At 41.4% G+C, this 16640-nt stretch overlaps 1 protein-coding gene across 1 annotated transcript in view; it reads left to right on the top strand.

Annotated features, from left to right (window-relative positions):
- The window catches only part of MCOLN3 (mucolipin TRP cation channel 3), a 1554854-nt gene that overhangs the window by 1037572 nt on the left and 500642 nt on the right, over positions 1-16640 (top strand). The window contains exon 8 of the mRNA XM_044086032.1: positions 16489-16588. Coding sequence (XP_043941967.1) covers positions 16489-16588 — 100 coding nt within the window. The remainder of the gene's footprint in view (positions 1-16488; positions 16589-16640) is intronic.

Below are 16640 nucleotides of genomic sequence, written 5' to 3'. Positions count from 1 at the left end.
CACAAATGTACATAAACACAAAAGCCAGAATAAGTAGCTGGATTGAACCCACTCAAAGTAATGCAGGCTGCAAATCACCACACAGTTGTAGAATGCAGAATCCACTTTATTAACTTCAGAACAAAAAAAATCCAAGGATGATCCCTTTCATCCAGAAAGATCTAGACTTCATCAGACAATTTACACCATATAGTTACTTCCTTTTTATACAGTTCAAACAGGAAGTTCCACCCAGTTATAAACTAATCAATTATGTCATTAACTGTTTATAACTGTATGGAACTTCCTGTTTGAACTGTATAAGAAGGATGTAACTATGTGGGGTTAATTGTCTGATGAAGTCTAGATCTTTCTGGACGAAAGCGCTCATCCTTGGATTTTTTTGTTCTGAAGTTAATAAAGTGGATTCTGCATTCTAAAACTATGTGGTGATATGCAGCCTGCATTATTTTGAGTGGGTTCAGTCCAGCTACTTCTTCTGGCTTTTGTGTTTATCTGCTTCATTTTATGCTTTAACGCAAATGTACCCCAAAATTCCAACAATATTTGGAATCCCCAAGATACATAAAGGCATCAGAACCCCCCCCCCCCAAGGCCTATTGTGGATGCAAAAGCATGGAAAACAACACCTTTAGCCACATTTCTTGATTTTCATTTAAACTCTACGCTTCTTGATTACCAACATATACTCAAGGATTCGTGGGATTGGTTGAAGAAAATCAAGAAAGAATTATATAGTAATAAACTAATTTTGGCTACCATCGATATAAAATATTTACTTAGCGTAATTACACATGAAGAAGGCCTTGACCTATTTTATGATTTTTTTATGCAGTAACACAAATATAAGGCATGGAAGGATATTAATGTTTAGAACTTTAATGGAATTGGTCCTTAACAACAATTACATTATATTTGAGAACCAGCTGTTTAAACAGACAACAGGCATAGCAATGGGGGCGGCCTGTGCCCTCCTGTTTGCCAATATAGTTTTGGCCCAGTGGGAACTCATTCAGGTATTCACTTCAGAGCTATTCAAGCTGTGTAAATTCTATGGGAGATTTTTGAATGATATATTAACATTCTGGGAAGGCAATGAAAATGAACTACATATATTTTTTGAATTTTTAAATACTAGTACATCTTTCTTAAATTTCACTATGGAACAAAGTAGTGACAACATTAATTTTTGAATATATTTATTATCAAAGATGACGTAGAACAGAACTTTAAAACCACGATATACAGAAAAAACACATATTCCAATACCCTCTTACACTATGAGAGTGGACACCCTGACTTTCAAAAAAGTCACTTGTCAAAGGCCAATGTGTTAGATTGGCACGTATGATCAGTGACATAGAAATGTTCTATGAAGACAGGGACAAGTTGAGGGGTATGTTACAACAAAGAGGGTATCCTAACAATTTTATTGAACCAATTCTTAATGAGGTCATGGAAAAAAGGGTATGTGGACATTTTTTTCTATTATTAGGAACTGATACATCGGTGTTGTTACCTCTAATATTAACATTTTGATTTGATCAAGATTTCAGCAAGGCCCTTATTTTAACTTATAACCCATTATTTTACGACTTCAAGAACATATTAAATAAGAATTTGTTTATTTTTAGAGGAGATCAAGAATTGTTAAAAATGTGGGGGGAAAGGCATGTGTTGTATATATATAAAAAATGCTTGTTTTAAATATTTACTTGAACAAAAGACAGAGAGTTATAAAAACAAAGAGAAGGACTGATGACGAAATGTGGTAATTGTACACAGTATTCCAGTATTTTTGAAACAGACACCTTACATATTCCACATTATGGTCTAAAACATTTGAACCATAGGTTGAATTGTAACAGCACTTTTGTAGTTTATGCAGCCTTATGCCAATCCTGTGAAGGATTTTACACAGGCAAGACTAAAAAGGCTTTCAAAGTTTGTGTATACTAACACAATTATGATATTAAAAAAGCCAATGAAAAAATGCAATTGCATTGCACATCAAGGAAAATCCTGACCGGAGGTTTAAATTTATTGCCTGTGGTCAAGTTGTTCTTAATAACAGGGGGGGGGGGGGGTCCACGAGAATTGTTTCTCGAATTTAGAGACTGTATGTGGCAGTTAAGATTTAATGCCAACAACCCCCTGGGTTGAATGATATTATTTCTCTCTATAGTTATTTAAAACTGAAAGCTGGATTTTATCTTTGATAGTTTTGTAATGTTTTAACTTGCACAGCAAATAAGGAAAGTAGGGGAAAATGTGATCAATGTATGTTTATAATACATCTTTTTATACTGTCTTAGTGTATCAGCAATATACTGGATTGATGTTTGTTATTTATTTATACATATGGGTTAGTGCGAAGAACACACTATTGCAGTTTGATTTGTCTTGCAATTTTTATTATTATTTCTTAATCAAGTTTCACATATATTTCAATGTTTAATTTTAAAACATAGTGTTGCAATACAACCTGAATCCTGTAGAGGCAATACAGCTTGAGAAACAGTGTTGCAATACAACCTGAATCCTGTAGAGGCAATACAGCTTGAGAAACAGTGTTACAATACAACCTGAATCCTGTAGAGGCAATACAGCTTGAGAAACAGTGTTGCAATACAACCTGAATCCTGTAGAGGCAATACAGCTTGAGAAACAGTGTTGCAATACATTTTGAATCCTGTAGAGGAAATTAATTGTGATCATGTGGTGGTGCCTGGCTTTTAAAAGAAGTGATGTCAATATATTATGTAATATTACAACACTACCGCTGCACCACTGCAACGTTTTATTTAGTTAAAAGATGGAATATTAAATGGAATTTAATTTAAAAATAGAAAAGAATGGTATTAAAATAATAGAAATATTATTATATTAAATTCTGGAATGATAAAAAAGAAAAGATTAAAGAAGCTATTAAGGCAGAACATTAAGATTTAAGAATGTTTAAGAGACTCAGTTTGTTATGTAGACTGATATTAAAAAGTTACTCTTCAAAGCAAATATGAAATATAAGCAAAAATTGTTAGATTATATACTGTTTGTAAGGTGGAAGAAACTATGGAACATTTTTTTTCTAGAATGTAAAAAGTTTGAGGAGGTTAAGCTGTTATGTTATGATGAGTTCAGGGTAGCTTTTTAAAAAAATGGATATAAATGGAATGGTTGTTATGAAAAAGCAACAAAAGTAGAAGTAGATAAAAGTAATAAAATAGTAGTTTTGTATGGAATATATGGAAATGACATGTCGAGTACTTTTGTATAATCAAATATGGAGTGTGAATGTATTGGAGAATATTAAAAAATGGTTATGGTTAAAAGATGGGTGGATGAATGTTATGAGAGTCATTATTTTTGTTGAGGTTATGAATATGTTTATAAGATGAATGCATTGTAAATGTTGAATGTGCAAGTAATGATGTTCTTCTTGTTTCACTGTTGCAGTCATCACTTGTGGGTTATCCCTGCTGGGTAGCCCTCGGTTGGCTTGAATACTAGAGTAAAGCTTTTCCCCTGCGCCAGCTGCTGTCACCTGCGGACTGACATCAGGTCGTCAGTGGTATAAAGCAGAGCACCCGGCACCATTACATCAGTCTTTCTTGCTGTGGAGCCTGAAGCAAAAGCAGTTTGCGTGTGTGCCAGTCGATCATTGCCAGAGTGGAAATTGCCTCCAAAAACGACTAAAGCTAAGTACCCTGTTGGGGACCTTTTTCTTGCACTAACCGATGTCCGAAAAAGTCAATAAATGTCTATGCTGTGGAAAACAAATACCACACCGAGACTTCCATACCTTGTGCATTACTTGTCTAGGCCCAGACCACGACGTCCCCCATTGTCGGTTCTGTGCACTTCTCAATTCTAGGACTATTCACCATAGAGCTGAATTTGTAGCCAGGCATTTCCGAAGTAGTTCCTCGCATTATGAAATGGTATCCATCGGTCAACAGTCTGTGGATATTCACAAAAAATGAAAAGATAAAGAAAGGGACAGACCACACAAACTTAAGCCTTCTGATGACCCATCCAAGAAGCAAGTCGTCAGTTCTCAGGAATTCAGTGAGGCACATTCGCAGCCCCTGATGCCCAACTCATTTCCTTCGCAGGCCTCTACCGAGATGCTTTTGGAGTCCGGTATGCCACCGTGCAATGCTTCATCATCTGATCCCTTGGTTGTCTCCGCTTCAGTTGGGTTCAGAGCTGCTACGCAGGCACTGGCTTCCGAGGAGGTTCTTCGCACAGCCAATTCAAGGCAAAACCCAATGTCTTCGCCTCTGACTACTGTATCCCAACAACAAATGGATTTATTAAGGTCTAAAAGCAAGACCACCCCTAAGAAAACAGTATTTAGTTACCATCTTACTCCTCCTCTACCGCCTCAAACGCAATTACTGAAAATGGTGGAGAACCTCATCACTTTCATCAGGGGTAGCCATACCACTCCTTCTAAAAGAAAAATGGATACTTCCCCTGAAGTTCACATAGAACCGGATTCTGAAATTTCAGACTACCTTGATTCAGATGAGGAACAGCAATCTCTCACCTCCTTTGAGGATTCTGATGTAGAGGAATCCATTCCTTCTGCCTCCCCCCCCCCGAGGCTCTTTCATTTGGGGAAACGCTACATACTCTCAGAGAGCATTTTCACTGGGAAGCCCAACATTATCACATTATCTTCAGTCTAAGAAAAAACTACGAGAATTTCTAGACCTTCCTTAGCACAGACCCTTGGCCATCCCTCCTATTCTGTACATGATGGATGATGTTTTCAATGAATCTAGCCTCACCCCTGATGCCCTATCCACCGCTCCTAGAAAACCTGACAGGTACTACTGGGTGCCTGATTCACATAAATGTTTGTTTAAAACCCCTGCAGCAGACCCAGAGGTCATCACACAGGGGCGCAAAGGGGCCAAGGCTAGCTCATCTAAAAACCTAATTCCGTCTGACAAGGACTCAAGAGCACTAGACAGATGGGGTAAGAAAGTGTACACCTCCTCAACTTTAGCTATTAGAGCTCTTAACTGCCAGTTCCATATGCTAAAATATCAACAACACACTTTGGAACTTGAAACAAAATAAGTTAGCAGATCTTCTGTACTCTTCTTCTCAAGTACCTTAACACTCCCTGCACTGCGGATTCGATGCCCTAGAAGCTTCATGTAGGGCAGCTGTGGCAGGTTCAGTCATTAGGAGGCACACATAGGTAAAAGAACAGCCCACTGCCTGATCATGTAAAATCTAGACTACTTGATGTCCCTCTGGATAAAGACTGCTTGTATGGATCAAAAGCAGAGGAGGTCATCAAAAAGATGGAGGATAAAGCTAAATCTATGCAAACAGTAAAAGACTTCCGCCAAGTTCAACCTCCCAGATTCAGCAGAAACTTTCCCTCTAAGCACTGGTCTTTCCCAGCCCCCAGTAGACAGGCTCAAGGAAGGCCTCACAGGGACAGACCAGTTAGACCACAAAACCAAGGCCAACGGAAAACTAAGCAATGGCCCTCCACCACTCCCACAGCAAGGAGTTCTAAGTCCACTCAGTACTCTAAGAATGTCCATTGACTCCCACCCCACCGCCTATCAAAGGTTAGGAGGAAGGCTATCCCTTTATAAACAAAATTGGCTGTCTATAACAAAGGACCAATGGGTTTTACAAGTCATTTTCCAGGGCTACAAATTTACCTTCCAACAAATCCCAACCTTATCAGGTTACCTAAATCTACCTCCAGATCAGTGGGCAAAAGCATTAAAACAAGTGCACATACTCCATGCCCAAGGGGCAGTGGAGCTTGTACTACAGGAGCAAGCAGGAAAAGGATTTTACTCTAGACTGTTCCTAGTGCCAAGGAAAGAAGGCACTTGGTGACCCATCCCCGACCTGTCCACTCTAAACACCTTACTAGAGGTCCCAAAATTCAAAATGCTAACCCTTCAAAAACTTTTACCAATGCTGGGAAAAAATGCATGACTAGCCACTCTAAACCTGAAGGTTGCCTACCTTTATATACCCATAAGGGAGTCTTGCAGAAAAACACTTACAGTTTTCTGCGTTACCCTTTGGCTTATCTATGGCTCCCAGGGTCTTCACAAAATGCCTGGCCCCAGTGGTTGCCTTCTGCAGACAGTAAAACATCCAGATTTACCCTTATCTGGATGACTGCCTAATACAACCAGACAACAAAGAGAAGTTACTACAGGACCTGCTGTTTGTACAGACAACCCTAACCTCTTTAGGGTTCACTATCAACAGGAAAAAAATCAAACCTAAACCCCTCCAGGCAGATCACCTTCTTGGGCACACTCTTGGGCACAGTCTCCTAGACAGCCTTCCTCTCACCAGAAAAACAAAGCTTTCTGCCAAATTACTTTTCCCAGTTAGCTGTCAGAAAAAAACTCACAGCAAGGAAAATTCTGCAAGCACTGGGTTACATGCATCCTACATTCTAATGATCCCCCTGGCCAGGCTGCATATGAGAAAACTCCAGTGGTTCCTAAAGAACCTTTGGTGCCAACACTCTCAACCTATGGAGACCACTCTACCCCTCATTCTATGCATAAGGAACAAGTTTCTTTGGTGGCAGAGGTCTGCACTCAGAACAAGGGCCTTTCCTTCACCTACCTACCACATGGCCAGACTGTCACCACAGATGCCTCAGACCTAGCTTGGGGCACTCATTTAGACACCCGCTGCACCCAAGGCTCTTGGGACCTCAGGCACCTTCATTGGCACATCAACCTAAAAGAAATGATGGCAGTTCACAAGGCTGTCACATCCTTCCAACCCCACCTAAAACCAGAGGTCCTGTTCATAAAAACAGACAATACCACAGTCATGTGGTACATCAACAAGCGGGCGGGGGGCACACTCCTACCCTCTCTGCCGACTAGCCATGACCTTCTGTCAGGCAGCCTCATCCATGGGCCTACACCTGTTAACCCAGTACATCCCATGAGTAAAAAACACCCTAGCAGACCATCTAAGCAGAAACTACTTAGACCCCCATGAGTGGGAACACCAGAAGGGGACATTCCTCCAAATCACCCAGGCTTAGGGAACACCAGAGGTGGACCTCTTCGCCTCCCAACACAACAATCAGCTGCAAAAATTCTGCACAAGGGAGTTCCATTCCCTAGCTTGGAAAGTGGATGTTCTTTCGTTCCAATGGACCAATCTCTTCATTTATGCATTTCCCCCTCTGCCCTTACTCCCAAGTGCACTGCTCAAAATAAGGCAGGAAGGACCAAAAGCCATCCTTATAGCACCAGATTGGACCAGGCAACATTGGGTCACCTTGCTGCTCAGCCTGACCAAGGAGCCTTACAAGCTCCTGCCATTAACTGCAGACCTCCTGACCCAAGCCAGAGGGGAGATTCTACATCCAAACCTGCACAGTCTCAAACTTTCTGCATTGTTTATCCCCCAGTGACCAGGGATAACCCACAATTGAGCAAGCAGGTCCTAGACATTATTAAGGAAGCCAGAAGGCCCAGCACTAGGAAATCTTACCCACAGAAATGGAAAAGGTTCAACTCCTGGTGCCTATCTAAAGATCACAGCAGCTCCCAGCCATCCCTTCCACTTATTCCTGACTACCTAGCAGAGCTACTTAACAAGGGCCTCTCCTTTTTCCTCCATTAAAATCCATACCTCAGCCATTTCAGCACACTGTCATGCTAAACATCCTGTCTTCTCTCATCCTTTGATTAAGCAATTCCTCAGAAGTGTATCTAACATTAGGCTCCCTAGAAGGGCACCCACTCCATCATGAGACCTGAACTATGTCTTAGAAAAACTGACATTGCCTCCCTTTGAACCAGCTGCATCAGCAGACCTAAAACACCTTTCCTGGAAGACTGCCTTCATCTTGGCTATTACTTCAGCTAGGAAGGTGTCAGAACTTCAAGCACTCATGGCCACTGAACCCCCCGATTATCTTCCATGCAGACTGGGTGTCTCTCAGGACTAATCTCTCATTCATGCCAAAGGTAGTATCAGATGTGATCCTAAACCATGCTAGTCATCTACCCACCATTTTTCCAAACACTCAGAATAAAGGGGAGAAAATTCTGCACACACTGGATGTGCACAGACAGTTAAGATACTACCTGGACAGAACAAAGTCCATTAGGAAGATGGCTCAACTGTTGGCTGCCTTCGCCCCAGGAAAGAGGGGAAGCCAATCTCCAAACAGACCATTTCTAAATGGATATCTCACTGCATACAGTTCTGCTACACTTTTCATGGAAAAGCTCCTCCTAAATCTATCAGAACACATTCCACTAGGGCAGCCTCTACTTCCACTGCCTTCCTTAGTGGAGTACCCACCAGGGACATCCCGGAAGCTGCCACTTGGACCTTGGTCCACACCTTCACCAAACACTACCACCTACCTCTGTTCTCCAGGACTCGGGCAGGCTTTGTCTCTTCAGTTCTGCAAGGCATGCTAACTCAATCCCAGGATTTTCATACTTCCATCCTCCCCTTCCTCAGCTTTGGGAATCCTCCCACAAGTAATGACTGCAACAGTGAAACACAAAGGACATAGTACAGTTTTGTACACTTTCCATAAATGTAAATGTTCGAGCGTATTCACTGTTGCAGTCCTATTTTCCCTCCCACCTTCTACCTTAATCTTATCCTTTTTGGAGATTAACTGTCATTCTTCTGGCCTTGGGCTACCAGAGGCTCTTTAAAACATTTCCTTCAAGGGGGTCTGACAGGTTAGGGCAAGAAAAACTGATGTAATGGCTCCAGCTGCTCTCCTTTATACCAGTGATGATGACCTGACATCAGTCCACAGATGACAACAGCCGATGCAGGGGAAAGCTTTAATCTGGTATTTGGGCTGATCAAGGGCTACCCAGCAGGGATAACTCACAAGTGATGACTGCAACAGTGAATATACTCGAACATCTACATTTATGGTAAGTGTACACAACTCTACCTTTTTAATAAAGTCCCCTGTACTGTTTTCAATGGGTGCCATGGATCTTTTGCATCCAACTGACCTACCATCAACTCAGGCAAATGAAGCCTTGGTTTAATTTCTTATCTGAAGGATGACACTCTGGAATGCAGCACTCTCCCTTATGCTGCACTGCTACCTGGTGTGGGAATAGAGCCTACAGCCTTCTACACACAAAGTGTGTTACCTGCTGTATCACTGACACTAAATACATTCAATGAATTCCAGGAATCTAAACTGATCTTTCAACTTGGAAAAATAGTCCCCACTTTAGTGTCATCGGCAAATTTGCTGATCCAGATCTTACTAAGAATTAGAATATCAAGCATAAAAATAGTGAACAGATGAAGCCCTAATACTGACCCTTGTAGGACTTCCACATCCAGATTCCTAATAGCCAAGAGCACATCTTAATTTTAACCCTGCAGGATCTTCCTTGTAGCCAGTTTCTCACTCACCTAATGATGTAAGTGCTGAAGTTGACAGCAGCATGTGATACTAAATCAGAAGCATAAGCTATATCCAAATACATAACATCAATCATTAAACCATGTTTCAATGCTTCCCAGACTATTTGAAAGAAGTTTATCAAACTTGTTAGACAGGATCTGCTCCATGAAACCGTATTGATAAATGCCTGCTCCTGAGTAGACGGTCTCAGTAATATATTCCCTGAGGATGTATTTGAAACATTTGCTCAAAGTACAAGTTAAACTTACTGGGTGAAAATTATGAATGAAAGTGGCAGTACCCCTTGTAAAAATAGGCACCTCAGTTGCTTCCCTCAGTATAGGTTGAGCAAAATCAATGTAGAGAGAACTCTGAAATAAAAACAAGTGGATGGACATAAAATAAAACAAAAAATAAACAGTTTTCAACATGTCTCTGTGCTGCACCAACTCCAACAGCCTAGTCTCATTTAATTTCTTCCACAGGGATCTGTGTATAAGCTTTTGAGCCATGAAAGATCTGACCCTTTTTGACCTCCTATTCCTTAGCATAACAAATAGATGTTCATCGTGTTATACTGCTGAGGTCATCACACTTGGGTTATCCTGCCGTCAGGCGGTCCCGCAGTCGGCCGAATCCCAAAGTCTTGGTCCGGCGTCAGTTGTCGTCGCTTCCTCCCTGACGTCAGTGCGACAGGGGTATAAAAGAGGCAGCCGACGCCATTTTCTTCAGTCTTTCTTGCCACGTGGTGCCCGAAGCAGAAGCAGTTCACAAGTGCCGGTCAGCTAGCTCCTGAGATTTTCGAATCGAATTTCAGCCCGAAGTCTTCTCTAAAGCTAAGTACCCCGTTGGGGAAACTTTTCTTGCCTCAGACCGATGTCAGACAAAGTTAATAATTGAATTTCTTGTGGGAAGCAAATACCTCATAAGGATTTTCATTCTTATTGTATTCCTTGCCTAGGCCCAGACCATGACGTCTCTGGTTGTCGGTTTTGTGCTAGGTTCAACAAACGTACAATCAAGCGTCGGGCAGATTTCGCCCGACATTATTTTGGCAGAAAATTTAATTATAGCATGTCGTCGGAACAACTGACATCAGCAATGATTAAAAAATGCAAGGATAAGGACAGGCAACCAAGGCCAAGACCAGATACCGAGGCCTCAGCAAGGCTTACCGCCGGTTCTCCGGTTTTCAGTGAGGCGCCTACGCAGCCCCTGACTACCGCTGATTTAGAAATTCTGATGGCCTCCCAGACCAAATCAGCTGGGCCTCAGGAGCCGGTTCCATCTCACCCCTCGGACGCCAACCCTGACGGTGATCCGGAGATTTTGGACAGGCCTTCGGTTTCTGAAGGTGTCTTCAAACTGACAACTATTTCTATTAAGTCTTATGCTAAACTTAAAACCCCCTTAAAAGTTAGGAAACCGGGTTCACAGTTCCCCCCACAGGTCCCTATGCCTAAAAACCAAATGCTAAAGATGGCTGAGGATTTAATTACCCTAGTCTCATTTAATCTCTTCCACAGGGATCTGTGTATAAGCTTTTGAGCCATGAAAGATCTGACCCTTTTTGACCTCCTATTCCTTAGCATAACAAATAGTTCCTCAAGTACTTGATTAAAGGACATAAGCCTTGATTGACAGATAAACGGGACATGTCAGTATGATAGGCTCATATCCCAATTTACTGCCCACCTATAAAACAAACTTACTTTATATCTCAGTCAGAGTAGTACCTTTGTTACCTTCAAGGTAAACCTAGATAACTGGATGGATAGCCTCAAATTCTTCTCCTGGTCTGTCTTGTGTTGCCCTGCTTGAAGTTGGAGAGAACATTTGAATATGGTTTATATACTAAGCTTGTAATGGCCAGTAAAGTGATTCCTCCATACTACCTACGATCCTGATGCTACCGTTGAGCCTGTGAACTAGGGATATGTGAAAACTTTTCTTTTACATTTGCTTATTCTTTCATTGTTAAACTTCTGGTTTAAGGTTAAAGCAAAAAAGAACTTTATTATCTTGTATGCCTGTGTCTGAAAGTATTTGGGAGTAAATTAGCTGTAAGCATCTGCAAACATCTGTAAATTTGCTTTGTTATAAAAAGATACTGGTATTCTTAACTGAGTGTTCCTAAATGTGGCACTTTCAGTTAAATCAAGACATAAATTCTTGTAATGTACTCTTAGTTACCAGTTATTTTACCATCTGCCTAGCCTTTGCTTAACAGAGAACACTTGAAGCAGAAAAACTTAACTTTATGCCAAAACCTGCATCTATACTGATAAAAATGTAAAGGAAAAAAATGAGGCATCCTACAATGTGAAAAGACAAATGAGACATCACAGGCTGGACCAATGAATAAGAGAAACAAATTTGAGGTGCTTAGGATGTGAATCAGTTATTCAGTGCAGAAAGCATTGGAGTGGCAGACAGTGTGAGGTAGAGCTTCATGGCTGAATAAAAACTGTAGTAAACCGGGTGTCATGTATGAAAGTGAAGACTGGGAATAGAGAGGAGAAAACAACAGGCAGCCAGTAGACAGAATGAGAAAGGAAAAAGTAAATGGGAGAAAATAGAACATTAGAAGAGGTCATAGGACTGTGGGCAAGTAAAGTGGCACAGAGTATAGTAAAGGAAAAAATGGGAAATGCAGCCATGTATGAGAGGACATTGAGAATGTTACAAAACTAGAAGAACAGGAGCATACAATATTGACAAATGGCAAAGAGAACTGGAGCCACAAGTGACCTTGGGTAGGGCAAACACTAAAACGAGAGCAGGAAATAAGCAGTCAGAAAAGGACATTTAGCTAGTTGGTAAGACAGAAAGGGAAAGAGATGAAATCAGAGACGGTTTATAGGAAGAAGACAGGGATGATGGGAAAATGATTAAGTGTAGTACAGGGAGATAAGCAACCAGTGTAGAGGTAGTGGCGATGCAGAGGCAGTGAAGAGTTCTGGGAGCAATGGAAGTTGATGGAGACATTTTCAAATAGAAGGAATAGTGGTATGGGGCAGGTGAGGACAACTGAAGACTGAGCGACCAAGGGGATTGCCAAACGTGACAAGGGATAAAGGAGGGATCATTTTATAGTGAAACTTGTTTCTAGTATTAGACTTAGTAAGATAGAGCAGGATGTGACAAAGGTAGCCATCAAAGGGGAGAGGTGACTGCATGTTGTGGTGCATCTAAGCATGAGCAGACTGTTAGAGAAATCACTGAAGAGGTAGTAAGCAGCGAGGGGAAATGGCAGATATACCAGTGTAGGGGATGTAGTTGCAGTTCACAGATATTTTTATTTCTGCTTACTGCAAACCTTTTGAGGGAAAAATGAATGGTCACAACACTGGATGATGAAGTAGACCTTGTGGCTGACATGAGAACAGGTGGAGGCCCAGGATGGAGGCCTTCTCTCTTTTAGGAGCAGTCTCCATCTTCATTCAGATGAGGCAGCAGTGCTTTGCTCTGGGTTGGAATGGTAGGCAGCAGAGAGAAAGAAACAATAGACCCAGAACACAGCAGAGTAACAAACAGAGGTTATTCTGAACGTGGCTGGATAGTATTATAATGCAGTGCAAAGAGTCTAGTTAGAAAGAAAGAAAGGCATTTAAGAAGTGATCCAGGAAGGGAGAGTGAGCATTGCTTGTATCTCAGAATCATTTCCAGGTGGCAAGAGGAGGTGCTCCTGAAGATGCCTGGGCATAGGTTGTTCAGGAATGACAGTTGAGAGAGAGATGGGAGTGAAGTAGTGATCTGGATAAAAGAAGGCATCAAATATTGGTCAGACAGAAGAAATGAAACCTTGAAGTGGGCAAGAAAATGAGGTGGTCAGAACTTGGGACTAAGCAGCCTAATGATTAAAAAATTGGAAGGGAAAGTGCTGCTGGATTCATATAGTATATTGTTCCTTAGATGCATCAAAGAAAGAAGAGGAGAGCTGAGGAAAGTAAAGGAATAGTGTAGAAAGGAAATGGTAACATTCATGGGCAATTTAATCTTCAAGGAACAGACCTGCAGATTCTGACCTCACTGATAAAGAGAAAGTGGGCTGTGGCAAAAATGTCGGGCAATGAGTGGGTTCTAGCAACAGATGAAAGGCTAACAGAAAATATAGAATTATGAGTGTGTTCTTAAAAAAGGCAGTAGAAGTCATGCTTATCAAGATGAATACACCACTGGCTAAATGTGATCATGGCACAATATTATTATTTTTTTAATGGGGCAAGGAAAAGGGTGATACTATGGAATGTTAGGAGTAGAGATATTAATGAACTGGTGAGAGGGTCAAACATGAGGTAAGAAAATGGAAACAACCTGATGGAATGGATCAGGGAGGAAGTGCTCAGTGCTGCGAACAAGTGAGTGATGAAGAAACAAAAACAGGAGAATGACAGAGTGGAGCTCCATGGTAATATGCGGCTAACTAAGGCAAACGATAGGGCATACAAGAGTTAAAAAGGATGGGGTGAGTAGGCAGGGGAGGAGCCAGAGTACATGGGTGCCAACAGAAGGATTACAAAGCTGTTGAGGGTGACACAGATTCAGGCTGAGGGGTAGTTGGTACAGGGAGAACCAGCACTTGTTTAGGTACGGAGCATAAAAGAGGTGTTGAAGAAGTCTTTTCCTAAATTTTTCTGTCAGTAGTTATATCTCTGGTTGGGCTTACAGTCAGTTCTAGTTAGATGTAATAATGAAAGAGGAGTGACAGCAGAAAAAAGAACAATTAAGTAGCCTGGCTCCATGGTGCAGGGGATGGATTTCTGACTGTCCCAGCTGACTGAGGTTTGACTAGCAGCCCCGGCAAGGGAGAAACCAGACAGGGGGGGATTGGAATGAAAGGATGTGGCCCACTTGCTTCTCCCAGGGGGGATGGGAGGGTAGTCCACACTCAAACACACACTGGGAAGTGATAATTTCCTGACGGAGAGTGGAAAACTCACCTTAAGGGGTATGTCAGGAATGCTTGGCCTGAACACTTCTTGCAGAAGTGAGGAGAACATTCTCTGCTGTCATTCCATTGCATGCCCTTCCCCTATACTCACCAGGTGTGTGTGATACGGATGGGAAGAAACTAAAGAGAAAAACCTCAAATGGGCTCCTATCATGTCGTCGAACATTTAGATTGTCGAACACCTAAACGTCGACACCTAAATGTCGAACGCTGAAAACCGCGAACGGATAATTTCGTGAATTTTTCCCCAGGGAAAAAATTTGCTTGGCCATCATCGGGGATTTGCCCTTTTCCCCGATGTATAGCGATCTCGGAGTTGGTATATTTAGTTAGTGGTGTGTGTGTGTGTGTGTGTGGGGGGGGGCAAAGCCCCCCCCCCCCCACACACACACACACAGTTGGTTAGGGTTTTAAAGTTTGTTTTTTTTTTTTTTTTGGCCAAGAGAATTTTTTCATTGGGAAAAAATTTGCGGAATTGGCCATTCTCTGTTTTCAGCATTCAACATTTAGGTATCAACGTTTAGGCATTCGACAATCTAAATGTTCAACGCTGTAATATAGATGCCCTCAAACCACCCCTGAAGGCTATCTGAATGATAGCCTCTCCCCACTTCAGTGATGGGGATTGAAAAGGTTGAATGGGTGTGGATACGGCTGATGATCGACGGAAAGCAGGTGCAAAGAGTTTTAAAAAAAAAAAAAAATTAAGACAGTGTTGTATCCTTGGGAGGCAGACTCCATAAGTAACGAGGTAAACCTCCTGCTCCTTTGGACCCTATGTCAAGACATACCTTGAGAATCATGTGCAGCTCTGTAGGCCATACAAGGTGAGAGAACACTAAGCTTCTAAAAGGAATCTTAAGAAAACCATCAGAAAAGTATACACTATGAAGGGAAAGTATATAACCTTAGAATTGAGGAGCTGAAGCTCTTCTCATCTGACACCAGAAGGGATAAAGGAGATGTGATACAAGTGGCGAAGGTCATATTAGGAGATGTGAAGCAGTCATCCTGAGCATGCTGAACAGAGGGAGGAACAGGGCTCAGTCAGAAGGTTATAGTGATTAACCCTGAATCTCAGTAAGGACTACTTCACGGAGCAGGCTCTCAATTTGTACAGTAAATTACCACGGTGGATGATGGAAACTGTATTCCCTGAGGAAAAAAAAAGGAGATGGGACAGGTAGAGAATACATGAGGGCAAGAGCAGAGATGGAGTAGAAATGGAATATTAAATGTAAGGCAGACGTAATGGGCTTATCTCCTTCTGTCATCAAGCAAATGTAAAGCAGTGTAAACTCTTGTCATTAAGGCATTATGTTCTCTTCATAACATTATGAGTGAGGGTATGCGTGTGTATTAGTGTAGGTCCATGGTTTTCCATTTATAACAAGTATAAATTTAAATCAAAGTGCAAAAAAAGATAACACAGACAAACCTTTCAATAAAAACTGCAAGAAAGACCCAGCCAAGCTAGTCTTTTCTGTGAACTAACTTAAACCTGCTGTACAGAAAACAATTTGGTTAACAACCACAGACCTAAGACAAAGCCCATGGGATATATACAAATGACCCCGTAAGGACAGACCGATGTTTCAGCTACATGGCTTCTGAAAGCCAATGACTTTATTTTTTTTTTCATTTTTTATGGGTACATTCAGGCCAATAAAGCCAAGCCCCACTAGTTATAGGCATGCCATGTTTTGGTCCTTTTCTGATCTTGTCAGTACAACACCTGGATTGTTTGACTATACTTTAGAAGTACAGAGCTTAAAACTAACCCACAGTCCATAAACATTAGGATGCTTGTAAAATATCCCAAATAACATCCAAACCAAAGGCTAAAAAAAATCACATGGATAAACCATCCAGTAAAAACTGCTTGTGAAGAACCCTTGTTGTCATTAGGCTGGTATAAACCTATGAACCTATGAACTTACTCTCCAGCTTGTACATGGAAATAAATCCCAGCATTACTTATTGGCAGGCAGTAGAAAATGTATGTGCATGCTGGCTGATGTGAAAAATGTAACTCAAATAAAATATGAGCTCATTTACATTGACAGAAGGTGTACTATCAGCTAATGATTGTTCTCTCCCTACACAGATTACGTTTGATAACAAGGCCCATAGTGGAAAAATTAAAATTTATTTGGAAAATGAAGCCATCATTAGAGAGTGCGAGGAATGGCATGTATCTGGATCTCGTGAGTATTTGTCCTTTCTTTCACAGTTTCTTGCAAATTGTAGAATATCTGA

Source organism: Protopterus annectens, chromosome 10.part0 (assembly GCF_019279795.1).
Source record: "Protopterus annectens isolate FY-2018-M chromosome 10.part0, PAN1.0, whole genome shotgun sequence".
NCBI classification, from domain to species: Eukaryota; Metazoa; Chordata; order Ceratodontiformes; family Protopteridae; genus Protopterus; species Protopterus annectens.
Note: the sequence above shows the minus strand (reverse complement) of the source record. Positions and strands in the feature narration are given on the sequence as shown.